Consider the following 14,735-nt stretch of genomic DNA (forward strand, 5'->3'; position numbering starts at 1 on the left):
GTGTATTAAGTGTTTGCAACTGCACTATGTAATATTTTTTAACAGGGCTACTGAAATTTAGATTGTTTACATAAGAACATAAGGGAAATGCTTTACAAACTCCTGTAAACCCACAGTAGAAGATTTTAGCTGCCATGTCATCAAGATGACATACCTGAAGTTTACCCTAATATATGCCACCACAAAGTTAAATATTCAGGGAGCCACCAAGGGATTCATTTTCTCTTCCATTTTGCCATTCCTCCAAAAAGTGCCTTTGCACTCTGATTTCTAACATCCGCGAGATAACAAAAGATGGTAGAACACACCATTCTTTACAAATTATTACATATAGAGCATAATGTCCATAGGAAAGAGTGTCTTTGTTTTATGGTTGCTCAGTCCACAGAGATTTATAACAGGCCTACAAAACCAGGAAGACCCTACTATCCTAAATGTCAACAGTGAACTTATCTATAGCAGCTTTCCAAAGGGGGGAAAAAAAACAACTGCAAGCATATAGGCCCCAAGTGCCATAAAATACATGGCAAAACCACGAGACTTCAGGGGCATTGTTTTATTAACCCATTATTAGCCCCGCAACTGAACCTACTTCTGAGAACTGGGGCAGCTAGCAGGAGCGCAGGCAGTCTACAAAAAGTAACAACCGTGAAACGGAGTTTTGCCCAGATAATCAGCCCTCACAACTGGAAACAAGAGGGGCTCAAATCATCCCAGCCTTAAAACATCCTACTGTGGCACTGCACGTAAAGGAAAAAAAAAAACATGCATGTACTGTTTGGGGCCAGACCATCAGCCACTGTAAACAATATAAATGCACCACAGTTTCAGCACAACCCAACAAATGGACTCATTTGAAAATTGGCCATATACGCATATGTGACTTCTAACACAGTATTACCTACCTACAGTAGATAAGACATAGATATGGAGCTGAACTGCAATTACCTCTGCAGATTCCTTGGTTATTTTAAGTCTGTCTTACCCAAACTTAGCCAGCACTCTCAGTGACATTCAAATCACAGAAATTACATGGGACAGTTTTTCTGTCTTCTTACATAATTTTTTCCCTGCTCAACTGTGCAACTTGATGCATCTCAAAGACTCTACAAACCCGCAAATAATCCCGAAATGGCACCCTGCCACCCCCTACATGCCTTTCAAACCTGGGTCCGTACATCCACGAAACAGAGCATTATTCAGCAATAATTACAGGGCTGCGACTTGTAGGAGAAGAAAACACCTCCAAAATATACCGCAGCCCACGCAAAGGTCACCAGCCCCAGCGCAGCCCGCGCTGCCCATCGACGCCGCGGATGCCCGCGCTGCCTACAAAGTTGCCGCGGGGCATTTCTGGGCGCTGCGCCCGGGGCGCCCGGGGCGAGCTGCGCCCCGCAGCTGCCCGCAACTCGGGCGAAGTTCTGGCGCCGCCGCCACTCACCAGCTTGGCCCGGGCGCGCTGCAGGAACTCCTCCATGGTGCGGCACGGCGGCACCGCGCCCCGCCGAGCCCCGCCGCGACCCGCCGCCGGCCCCGCTCCGGAGCACCGCCCCGCCCCGCCCCGCCCCGCCCCGGAGCACCGCCCCGCCCCGCCCCGGAGCACCGCCCCGCCCCGCCGCGGGCGGTGACGTCAGGCCGGGCCGCAAGCCCGGGCCGCGGGCGGCGGCGGCGGCGGCGGGAGCGGCCGGCAGCCTGCTGCTCCTGGCGGCGCGGCCGCCTTCCCCGCTGCTCTGCGCGTGCTTTCAGCCCTTTAAATGCTTTAACTTACTCTTTGAATAATTTACTAGATTTAAGGAGTGGGCTACTGAAATAAATCACATTCGCCCCTCTGTAACACCTCAGGGCGCAAAGCAACAGGTGCGAACCAGTGACCGCAGGGAGGCCTTAGGCAGGGCTTTCCCAGCGCTCCCATTTTACAGATGGCAAAACTCAGGGTGGAAAGGTGGAGGGCACGCACAGTTCAGGAGCGATGACCCTTGGCACACCCCTTGGCACAAAGGAACCTGCTCTGGAGGAAACCCTGCCGTAGACTAGGCACCAGAAACCCAGACCCAGGGTCATCCTCCCTAACTGTAACACCCTCAATCACCTTTCGTACCTACATATTTAACCGAGCACCAGACAAGCAGCCTGTTAGCACAGCATCCACTTTATAGAGAAATAAAGAGAAATGCCAAGCTGCTGCAGTCCCTACCCAGGGCTGCAGAAGTCAATGGAAGGTCATACAATGAGCATAGAGCAGACCTGGAAATCAGCTGCCGGATTTGTAGCTTCCTCCAATGCTCACACCTGTAGTACTCACTGTTTCCTTTATAAAGTATAAATAACTAACCTAAATTGTTTTATTATTCCTATCAAGTTGTGCTTCACTCTGGAGTTAGCAATGGCTAATTATTAATATATTAAAGTGCTAAGAGATCTGGGATTTTTTTCTCTCATGTATTATTTTACAGCTCACTGAAGATATTACTGTAAAGGCTAAAAGCTTTTGCTTCCTTATTAACAAACTTTTTCTTGTGGGTCTAATTCACTCTCATTTGATTTACTAATTCTTTCATGATATCTTGCAGATCCTATTACTGAATTGCCCATCATGACCAATCTGCTCTGCCTAGTCATATGTTCCTGTTCTAAAGTGCTCTGGGGAACAGGAAAAAAAAAACACATATATATCATAACCATTCAAAACTGAATGGTAAATCTTCATTAAAATATTATAGTAGAGTGAAGCTCAGTGCAAATGACATGAAAAAAAGTATTATAAGCTACACTGTTCTACAGAAAAAATTTGAATTTTGCTACATTTACTGGAACATTTCTTTTTCTGAAACACATTGCATAATGACTATCTGAATTTGCATTTATCATGATTCTATAGAAAAGGAGACCTATTGAAAGATTACAAATTTTGCACAATGTATTCTCACACTTAGATCTTAAAAATGAAACTGAAGTATTGCAATACAGGAATTGCTGCACAATTTGAGATGCAGAATGGAGGTCTACTAAAATTTTCTGCCAAATAAGAAATCAATATGATCTTGCAAATGGAGTAAAATATATATTTCTCTTCAGCAAAGTCTGCAAAACAAGTGAAAAAAATCTAGCCTGCTACAGCAAGAAACTGAAGTTTGGGAAATTCGTGCTTAAAGTAGTTATTTTTGCTGCATACATATTGAAAAGACTATAGTGACCGAAGGCAGACTTTTGATAGCAAATAACTGATGGACGATAAAAAGCTGTATTTGCAAAACAGCAAGCAAAGTTGTATTCTTTCATACCAGTAAATGCACTTATTCCTATATACCATAAATAAAGTTTTTTTGACTATTTACTTCTTTGCACATGCATTGAGCAGGTCTCCGTTTGTGGTTATGGGCACAATCCATAAACATATGTTCTATGCTGTAATATCCACGTGGTCTTGCACTGAGTTTAAAAGGTCCTGACAAAGAATCTCTTGGATTCTTTGTGATCTACATGCTGGCAATCCAAAGATGGCCCCAATACAGCAGTGCTGAAACACAACAGAATGCTTTTGGGCTCCTTGTTTACAGCTTAATATCTGTAAAATGCCACCTCGTTAAAACAAAATATAAAACAGAAAGGAAAAGGAAAGAATTTGTAAGAGATATGTTCTGAAAAATACAAATCTCTTGAAACTGTGTAATTATTCACATCCCATTATGCATAACTGTAAACAGAGGACTGCTGTTTGTATCTGCTTAATATTTTATGGAAAATTCTTAGCCTGATTTTCCTCTTTTCTACCCCACTGGCAGCCACTAAATTACCCCTGCTTTACCAAAGCTTACATTAGAGGTGAATCAGGGCCCAGATTATTTTGTTTGTTCATCTTTCTGATATACCTAAACAAAATCAATTCTCAATCTTCCAGAAGCTCTTCCTAGAGGGAGTTCTTCCCTTGATGTGCACACATAACTCCTTACGAAATCAGTAGGACTCATGTACATGTATCAAAGCAAGAGTTCATTCCACATCTCATTTGTGGATTTAAATTATTTAAAAAACAGTCTTGCTGAGCACAGCTTAATTTCTGTGTGTTTACTAGCACATTTACAACACCTCTTGCCATTGAACAGAGATAGAGAGATAACAGAGCCTAGGAACAATGAGTTCTGCTTTGTACATTTTTGTGCTTCTGAATATGTAGGTACAAATAATGACTTGCTTCTGAGAGAGAACACAGTTTGGAAGTGCATGTTTCTCTATTCAGGTGGCAAAGGAAAAGTTCAGTTTTTAATTTCAGCCATTACTAAAGAAAGCAAGAATTTATGATGACTTTGCAGTATTGTTTTCTGTCTGTGTCCTATAGAACTATAGTGATTTTGAAGAAAGACAGTGCCTTAGACAGTATGACATTCTAAAGAGCTCCTCAAATCTCCACTGTAATCATACAGGGAAAAGTCATTTGCATCATATATAAAATATATTAGTAAAGCCTTGCATCCTCATACATACTACGTGATACCAGACAACATGGGTTCCCCAGTGTAAATCAAGTACCAACAGGAAATGAAGTTCTCCAAGGGGTCATGGTTAGTTATTCAGTTACTTCATTCCCAATCTTAAATTCCAATGTCAAAGCTTTTTAACCGTCCCCATTGCTCTTATGAAAGACTCAGTATGGTAAAAATGAAGGTGCTGTTTTCTTTCTGAGAGGGAAAGAAAGAGGAAAGAAAGGCCATGCCTGGGCTAAGACATCACTCCTAAAGACCTACTACAAATATCTGCTGAGGTTTCCAAAGACTGAATGAATTAATCTCACCTGAGCTGTGAATATCACATAATTCTTGTGTTACAGTAATTATCAGTTCTGTTCCTCCATACACAACTGAGTGGGACACCAGAGAACATGTTTTTGAGCCAAGGCTGACTACTAATTCAAAAGGAAAAGCACCATTGAATCAATACCAAAAGCACTTGGAGGTATCCCAAACAAGGGCTGATTCAATGACTTTCTTTGCGGGAAAGTACAGGCTGACAGGCCCGAACAATAGAACTACAGGTTTAGTCCCCTTCCAAACTCTGATCTGTCCCAAAAAACATGAAATAAAGAGGGTGAGCAGATAGAGGCCAGCTTCATCTCCCACTAGCACCAAGTCCAAGGAAATCAGGTTCCCAGGTTGTTCATCAAATTTAAACACAATTGAGTACTAAGTCAGGTTATTATATAACTTGACCTGCTGTGCTGCTGCCTCTTTCTTTATACCAGTTATACTGATAGCCTTTAACTTAGGCAAATTACATGCCTGGAGTGAATACTTCCCTAACTGTTCGACCAATCAATCTACTTGGAGCCAGAGTGCTTCACTTTACTTGTACAGCTTGAACACAGACTACTTGCAATCACCTAGTCCTGAGTCAAAAGCTTGTCATTCCAGTAGATGTGCTCAGCTGATCAGCTATGCAGGTTAAAGCTGTTATCAATCCTCCCATTCACCTGCCCTCACCAGGGAGTTAGCAGAAAGGAATTTACTCCCATTACACTGCAGTTCACTGGTATCTTAGTTTAAACCTGGGAGAAAGAATGCTTCCAAGGGAAAGTAATCTCTGTCAAAATACAGGGAAAGGGCTTAAACCACTAGACTTAAATCATTAATATTCTTTGCTTCTGTGCACATGGGTCAGAGTCCTTAAAGTCAGATTTCCTTTCTCAGCAGCAACTATTTCACCCAAGTCACATGCCCTTGACAAAAAGATTCTATGCTGCATTGAGCACAAGGTATTTCTAAGCTAACTATAAGAAAATTAGAGTAAATGACAGATAAAGTATCTGTTACTTTATGGATTAGCATTAATCAATTGCATACAGTAAGTTTATTATTATTTATGGACATTTCACTTAATATTATTTGGGTTACTATCTGAAATCCAGGGCATAATACAAGTACTTCCCATTTTGCAAGCTGACCAAGTATGAAAGTGTTAGTCATAAATCAGCTAAAAGTAATTTTAAAGTTATAAATTACTTAATTACTAGAATATCATTTTATAAAAAATTTGTCCTAAATAATAATTTTTAGCCAAGGTTTCTCATTTCACTTGACCACAGACAAGTATCATAATTAACTGCCATTATTTCTATAGAAAGGATACCAAAATGCCAGTATATTCTTACAATGAAGGCTGAACTTCATACATATTTCACAAATTCATAGGACCTCTGCCTTGAGAACAACACTGAATAGTTTCTAGATATTCCAAGGCTAAAATTAAAGCTTGTGCAGGCTGTAAAGGAGATCAAGGGTTTCCTTATCTGGAAGGAAAAGAGCATTCACTATGCAGGTCCTGAATATCAGTTAGTAAAAATATTCTAAAGGATTAATAAAGTACAGTAAAGAGCATCCCGTAGTTGATATTATCTTCTTTTGAAGGGAGAAGGATATTTAAAAGGAGAAATGTAATCATATTTGGGGGGGGGGGTTAATGAAATCTGATTCTTTCAGTGAAGCATATAAATACAGTAGTAGAATTATGAAGGCCAAGACAATCTGGAGATGCAAGTGAGGGGAAGAGAGGAAGTGGTAATCTTGTTTTAGACTAACAGATCACATTAGAAAAATGTGCAGAACTTCCAACATACTGCCCTTCTTTTTAAATCTCAGTGACACTTGCTGACTCCTGTATACCTCACCTGAATACCTGGCATAAATATGCTACATTTTACAGACAAGTATTCTGGAACACTCACGCCCAGCTTGCTATGTTATGGTTACTCTATGCATAGCTGCTGGGTAAAGGTAATGTATGCAACAGTTGCCACTGAGAAAACTATTTTATTCCAGGAATTCAGTGATGAAATATAACCACAAAATCTAGAAAGGTGAAACTAAGCAACATTTATCAGCTATTAGGAAAAGTGAATAAGATGTTCAGTCCAACTTTTCAAAAGTTATTAAAACTTCCATGTGGGCAAAGTAGATACGCTTGACAGATTAGCTGAAGACTGGACTGTTTGCATCAACAGACTTAAACAGTATACAGTGGCAACAGTATAGCTGATTTAAAGGTGGACATCTCACTGTGGTAGGAAATAACATAACTTGCTCCCTTCCTCAGTGCCTACAAAAGCAGCATAAGTCTGTGTTTTTCCTAAGACTGTGGCTGTTAAGTGTTCTATTCCATCAACCGCTGCAGCATATTTCCACTTTTATATATGGAATGAAATAATAAATCAACTATTTATATATGGCTAAATTAAGTAAAATTAAAATATTGTCAGTTTGGAAGAGTTTAAGGGAATTATTGTATGGCAAGGAAAAAAAAAATTTACTAAATTCAATTTAACCCTAAAAATGGTACTAAACATCATCATTATCAATGATGAGTGTTGTTAAAAACCCCAGGGAGCTTCAACAACATCAGATAAACTGGGGTTAAACAGAAGAGACTGGCAACACCCAACTACAATGTGCTCACAATGCTCACAATACATATGACTGTTAACTGAAAAAAAAACAGTAACAAATTGAAGCACACAGAAAATATGCCGGTCATTCAAAAAGGGTAATCATCATCTTCTGAAGATAATACCAAAGACTTCTGCATCCAAAGATGCACATTCTAAATGAGTTGAAGTATACTGTATGATTGTAACTCAGTATAGATGTTGAAATTAACTGTAATTATTGAAAAATGAAGTTTCTGAACAAATTTCAGGTCATCATGGAATTCAGTTAACATAAGAAGAGCTTCAGTTGTTTACAAAGAGAAATGGTCTGAAATATGTCCCATCAGAATCTTATCCTGCAACAAATGCACTAGCAGAAAGATTTATTCACATGTTCCAGCAAGCAATTTATATTATGGCTGAGAATAAAGCCAACAACATATAGTTGCAAATGTTCTGTCAGGTTATAGGAAGGCACTAAGTGTCTCACAGGCTACAGGTGGAAGTCTCAATACAGATTTACTATAGCCCTGTCACTAACAGACTAGATAAAAGATCACAGAATCCTGGAGGTAGTGATGTTGCTTCGTGAAAGCCTATGGTTCTCCCTGTATCATAAGAGAAATACCAATGTGTTCTAGAAAAGATGCAAGAAAGTTTCTGAACACAAGTTATATGAAACATTATCTGTTATGGGTGTCTCTTTTATAAACAAAGCGCAGCCAATGTCACATAAGCAACGTCAGTTAATAACATTAGTGAGCTGCATGTCCCTGTTCCTACAGGTGATTCCAATACTCTTAGCTGGATGAATTTGTTGATGAAAAGATGCCAGAAAGCACATTGTTCCACATGTTTTGTAGAGTGTCTGTAGAGACACTAGCCAAAGAGAATCCGTAAGACTTCATCTGTAGCATTCTGTATATTTAATGACAGTAAAGCATTCTACTGTTTCAAACGTCCTTTTACATTCAAGGAGAGGAATTCTGCAAAAAAAAAACAAAGGGCTGCATGAGCAGCACAAAACAGTAGACCAAAGTGTCCTCCAAGAACAGGTATATTTCCTTTAGAGGATTTTATGATGTCTAAATGTGAAGTCTGTGGACTTTTGATGGCTGACATTGTCTTCACATCACTCTATCTTGATGGGTTATCTGAGCCTTATTAAAGGGAAATTCATCTTCAGTCTTTAATTAACTTTTTCCTCTCCCCAAGTTAAATCTGTGGAAAACTCTTCACTGAAATTGGTCAACATTTTCAAAAGTCATTGCTGGAAAAGAGTAACAGACATGCAAGTAACCATTTCCAAAGGAAAGCAGCCTAAAAGATGTTCTGCCAAAAGCATGGTTTAAGGCCTCCCACTTCTTTAATCAATAGCACACAAAGGAAAAAAAAAGTCTAGCATTATTTTATTTTTAAATGCTCAGCCCAAATGAATGCATGCACCTGTATATAACTGAGCTTGCCAAAGGTGCATTTAACACAAGCCATTTAAGGCACTCTGTTTTATTCACACTACCTCAAGCCTTTAGTATCAGCACTGGGTAATATCCCTTTTGAGAAGTGTAAAATCTCTTCTGGTACTCCGTGTGTTTTAGAAACCACAGAGAAGCACAAAGGTAGCTTGGATGCAAATTAGTAAACGTGCTCATAAGAAACCCAGCTGTGACCATGTGGTTTCCTACTACTATTGTGCAAAAACCAAAGACAACAGGTTTGGAATCTTTTCTGTTATTTGTGTTTTGTATTCCTGAGGATTATCATAGGCTCATGAGATTAATGACAAAAGTTCTGCATTTATTTTCTGTTTTAATAATAGTGTGTCTTTTACTCAAAAGACATAGGCTTTTCAACTAAGAATTCATACTGTAAAGCTAACAATCTTGGCCATTAATGATCATTAGTGTTACCACTAAGAAGAGATTCATGTTGGCATTATTTATTAAAGCAATCAAAATGTGCTATTATGTTCCTAATTACAATATTTATTCAAACTCCCCTACATACCCACAGTACCAATACAGTGCAGGCAGCTGTTGAAGAAGCTTCCCTGTGCAGCTCTAGAAACAACTTTTTCTTTCAACTAAGGACATTCCTATTCTCAAATGGAAAGAACAGATTAAATGTCAATCTTTGCACTGCAAGCCAAGCTCTCTTGTTTTGGATGCATGAAGTCGCATTATGGATAAGAGCTGCAGAAGAAGAGAAATGAATAAGAACTGTGGAAGAGCAAAAAATGGATCTATTCAAGCTTCTGCCTTCAAATCACCACATTATAATAAAACCAATACATATTACAAAAAAAAAAAAACACCCACACACACTTTATTGTGTGTAATCTAAGTCAACCAGAGGAACAACAGAGACTCCAAAATACTACAGAGTATTTTATTTATTCAGGGCTACTTTCTGTACGATGAAGAACACCAGTATCAAAAGCTACAATTAGAGAATCAGCATCTTAAAGCCCTCTGCTGAGAACTGAAATGAAAGGTTTATTTCACTATTATGCAGCACAGCAGAAGAACTATATAAACTCAAACTACAGAACCAGTGCTATCACAAATCCTATCAGACAAAATACCAAGAAACAAATACAAATGTTTGATTAAGTTATTTTAAGAACATCCATTAAAAATATTTTTGAAATTATCTTCAAATTAATTCAGTGTCCAATGACTGTGCTCTTTTTGCTGAAAGAACAGCAACATGCTTTTATTAAGCCAATATTATAGTATTATAAATTACCAAGCAGAGACCACTAAGACAAGAACAAAAGCAGTTTTTTTTCCCTCTGCAAATGAAGCCCATCTTTCCAAAACCAAGAACGGTCTTTGATGTCAGCAACCAAAACCTAATCAGCATCATCTGCTCCTATTCTTTTTTTAGGAAAAAAAATTTGAATGCATGCTTTTCCCAAAGAAGTCCTAAAGCAAAAGACACAGTTGGAATAGATCTTTAAAATCTTGGCAAATAATCTAAATTATTGTTTTGTTTCAAGAGATTAAAGTATTTATTGTTTTCTTTGAAAAGATTAATGTATTTATTGTTTTGTCTGAGAAGATTAATGTATTAAATATCCCAAAACTGTTACAATGTATAAAATGTTGTCTAGATTACTTGGGATACCTGAGGGGAAGCTGTAGCTGTGACTGGAGTTCCAGAGTTAGTGGTATTTTCCCATGAACAGAATATATTTTGTTAGCAACATTGCTGCAAGTTTGTACAAACACTTGTTATCAGTATTTCCCTCACTGGTCTTTTCAGGATTCAGATGCTGGATAATCCATATGCCTGAGTGTTCACTCACTACAGCAGAGAAGGTAAGAATCTGAGATGTCCTTATGATGCCTCTTCTCTCATTCTAAACCATAAAAATCAGACATAGTGGAACATGATTTCAGAAATAAGAGAAAAGAGTCAAATTACTTATCAGTTAGTATAAATCGGGATGGGGTAAGATTGTCCTCCTTTTTCTGATAGAAATTTATCTTTTTAATGGAAGTAAGAAAAGTAGGGTTACGTGGTCAAGAGATTATGATGAAAATAAAATAGTACTTAGCATACTATTTACCCTCACTCCCAGTTTATGTAATAAAATGATAAAGAAAGAACAAATTAGAGGTTGCACCATGCTCATCTGCTAACTATATATACAGAAACTATAAATTGATAATTAGCAGAATTTTAATATGCAGTAAAGTTAAATATATACCTCAAAAGACAGTTATGAGTGCTATGCTTAGTCTGTTTACTCAGTGAGCAGTTCCATTCACTTTAGCTGGAACATTTTTGTGGATAAGATTTGCAACCTGGAGAAAACCATAAGATGCAAGTAAAGACACATTAAAAAAACCACAATATTTACAGTATGTAGTGAAACCAACACTCAGCTAGATGAGAATCCTTTTGGTAAATGACACTGTTACAGAATAAATAACAACAGAGTGAGATACACAGGAGGAATGGGCTAATCAGTCAATGAGGATGTCGGAACAAATTTGTCTAAATAATCTTTGGAATAAGCAGCATAAAAAGAATATATACCTTTACTTTTGTCACATCCCCCTGATTATGATTGACAAATCACTTCTGTTTGGATATCCCTTTTGTTCTAAAAAGGACAAATGATTTTTGATATTTTATATCTGCTTGTCCTGAACAGCAGAGAATTATTATATGATCTGAAGATCAATTACCTCACTGTACCTGACCAGCAGTGCATCCTCAACATTGATTTTTATTTTTTAAATAAAAGATGAAAACCTGCACATACTCAGGTCAATGAAAAGGTTCCCACCAAAATTAGTGGTATCATGATTTCATCTTTATTTACCTTAATTTCCTCTTTCACCTTAAAAATGGATTAAACTACAAGTACCTCATTTTTACAAAGCAGTAAGGAAGGGAATAATGGAATAATCAAAAACTCATTTTCAACAGAGATCACATGTATCATAGCACTTCATGACAGCCACAATTCTTGTCTTTGAAGTTAAACTAAAACTTGTTACTGAGTATTAGCTTTAAATTTAGTTCAGAAAGACTATCAAATTTATATAGCACCTTTCTCATACTATCCCAAAATTTACAGGTACTCATATCAATTTACTTGTTGGTAGTATTCTACCATCTCATGTTTTTGGGCTTATGTTTGCATGACACTATGTAGGTAATACTAAAAACCGCTCCCTTTATTTTATTGTGAGTGCAGCTTTTTGTAAGCAATTCCTATGCTACTTTTTGGAATCCTCTCTGTTGGCAGTATATGGCATAACTGTTAATCATGTTATACACTGGTACAATCCTATTGATATCAGCAATGAGCAATAGATATTTCATGTATGGAAGATTTCATTATAACAGATCTGCACTTCATCCAGCTTAGATTAGTCTTCAAAGACAGCAAGCAAATCCAGTACTCCACTAAAAACTGTCTTTTTATTCTGGAGTGAAATAAAAATGGAGTTCTACAAAAGTTGTTTTCCTTCTTAAAGAGCTTATATCTATCCAGAAAGTATGGAATCACTGGGAAGCAGAGACCACTGAACTGTGTTATTACAGGCAGAAAGACAGGATTTTGTTTTACAGCCCACTGCTTCTGTAAGCAGAACTACAGAAAAATAATTTTTGAAGCCTGACGTTCAGGTCATTGAACACCCGTAGACTCACTTTCATGCCTTCTGATACATTTCAGTCCAGAAAATTCTTGTAGGATAGTAATTGTTTGTCATTTGAATTACAATCAACTATTAGTCAAATTAACTGTTTTATGAAGAGCAGGCCTTCTTTGAAACTGTTCCACTTTGCAACAGTCTCAGGCATTTTTTTTCTTTTTCTTTTTTTCCAGGAAGAGTTACTGAATTAGCATTATTGGCTGCAAATGGAACATAGTATAGAACAAAGAATACACTATCGATTTTTATAGCAAATTCTTGAGACCCCCAGGAGGTATTTGCTTGGTGGGCAATTGATCTGTCTACTTCCCTGGCTGGACAGTGCTTTTACTTCTCTAGCTCTCATTCAGATGGATAAACCCAAGGTAGGCATGGAAGATACTGTGTTAAAGGGCCTCCCTAAAAAGTATTGTTTTCTACCTTAGAGAGCCAATTAAACAGAAACTGCCTAGAGCTGTGAAGTGCCTTCAGAACTCCAGAGTAACTTCTCATTCCATATCATAATTCTGTTTTTTAACAATCAACAAAAATATTTTAGTTTACATAGAAGAGGTGTCATTTCTGTAAAACGTAGCTATTCAGAGGTGTATCTGATTTAACTGCCAGTCATCACTGGCGTCAATTTAACATCATATTGTAATTTGCCTCTTGTGGGTATCATAGATACCAACAGTGTGAAAAAAATGAAAATGTGTCGGACAGAAGTTAGTCCTTTTTTACCTTCCCTGAAATGAGTTTCAAGAAAAGTTCCTCTCCCTTCTTTGCATTGATTTTAATACATGATTATCAACACTATCTCAAGTCCTTCATAAGGCCCAGATCTCATAAGTATACAAACACACTAACATTTATCTCAGTAAGTACAGTGACTACACATGTTAAGTCTAGCACACACTTGTAAATTGGTTAAACCAGGGCCTCGAGTGCCAATATTCTATACTCTTCCTCTTTTATTTAAAAAGATGTATCCAGTCTGGAAAATTATGTGAAAACACTCAGCTAATGTGTTTTTTCTCTTCCATTCAATATAACAGTAATAATAGCAATAATTATCATTTCCATTATATATAAATCATATAGTACCTCTTATCTGAGTCTAGCAAGTCATTTGGCTGTGTTCCTCTTTCTTTTCAAATACAAGGAAAAAAAACAATGTTGGTATTTCAAAATTATTTGAACCATATTCATATTTTTAACTCAAGATTTCAAAAGGCTGCAAAAATAGCAGTGCAATACATGATGCAAGACCAAGTAAAATAGATGAGCTACATATTCATTTGAGATATCTTTCAAGTAATACCCAGTGAAATAATTTGTTCAGTAGATGATTTAGGAGTGGATTGAAGGAATCATTGTCTCCTCTGCTAAAGGACATGCTGTTTCTCTATAGCTTCCCATTCTAGCTGCACACAATGTAGAAGTTTAAGATATACAGACTTTCATTGGACTCTGCTATAACCACCTGTGGATTAATTAAAATGATCAAAGTTAAATTCTGCACCAAGACTTAAAAGTAGAACTGAAATTGTGATTAAAAAAAAAAAAAAGTTCCACATACATTAATTTCAACTTTTGGAATGAGTTAGCTTCGGCCTCTCTGTACCTTATTACCTACCTTTTAGCAAATTTTCAAGCAATTGCTTTTGAAAGTATCAAACACGTGTCCATGGCTGACATATGTCTGAGATTTCCAGATCTGGGGCATGGTCAGAGGAATCAGACCTGACTACTAGGCAACCAGAAAAACAGGGAAAATCTGAGATCTACAAAATAGCTACTGACAGATTTCCAGAGGTTAAAAAAAGAGCATAGCCGTCAAATCCAGGCACCCAAGAGTTCTTCATATAGGGAGCTTTGATTTACCAGGGACAAACTCTGCTCAAAGACTGAATTCTAATTAAAGAGATAAATCAAATGACAAACTCAAGAGCTCCTCACATAGGCAGAAAAATCAGTACTATTGCATTTCTTTCCAAGACTATACTAGAATGCTAAGAGGAAGAACTTGCACGGTTATAGATATCAGCATCATCTAGTAACCTCTGACATAACAAAATTAATTCCTCAGTCCGACTCCCAGCAGCTATTACAAATAAATCAAAAAAAGAAAGCCTATTTAAGGAATAACCAGAGTAAAAGTAACT

General features: G+C 37.7%; 1 protein-coding gene across 1 annotated transcript in view; it reads right to left on the bottom strand.

Moving 5' to 3' along the window:
• Nucleotides 1-1,477, bottom strand: part of PRUNE2 (prune homolog 2 with BCH domain) — a 143,527-nt gene extending 142,050 nt beyond the window's left edge. Inside the window, exon 1 of the mRNA XM_067316050.1 lies at nucleotides 1,282-1,477. Within this exon, the coding sequence (XP_067172151.1) occupies nucleotides 1,282-1,477 (196 nt within the window). The remainder of the gene's footprint in view (nucleotides 1-1,281) is intronic.
• Between the last annotated feature and the right edge of the window lie 13,258 nt (nucleotides 1,478-14,735).

Source organism: Apteryx mantelli, chromosome Z, assembly GCF_036417845.1.
Source record: "Apteryx mantelli isolate bAptMan1 chromosome Z, bAptMan1.hap1, whole genome shotgun sequence".
In the NCBI taxonomy this organism is placed as follows: Eukaryota; Metazoa; Chordata; class Aves; order Apterygiformes; family Apterygidae; genus Apteryx; species Apteryx mantelli.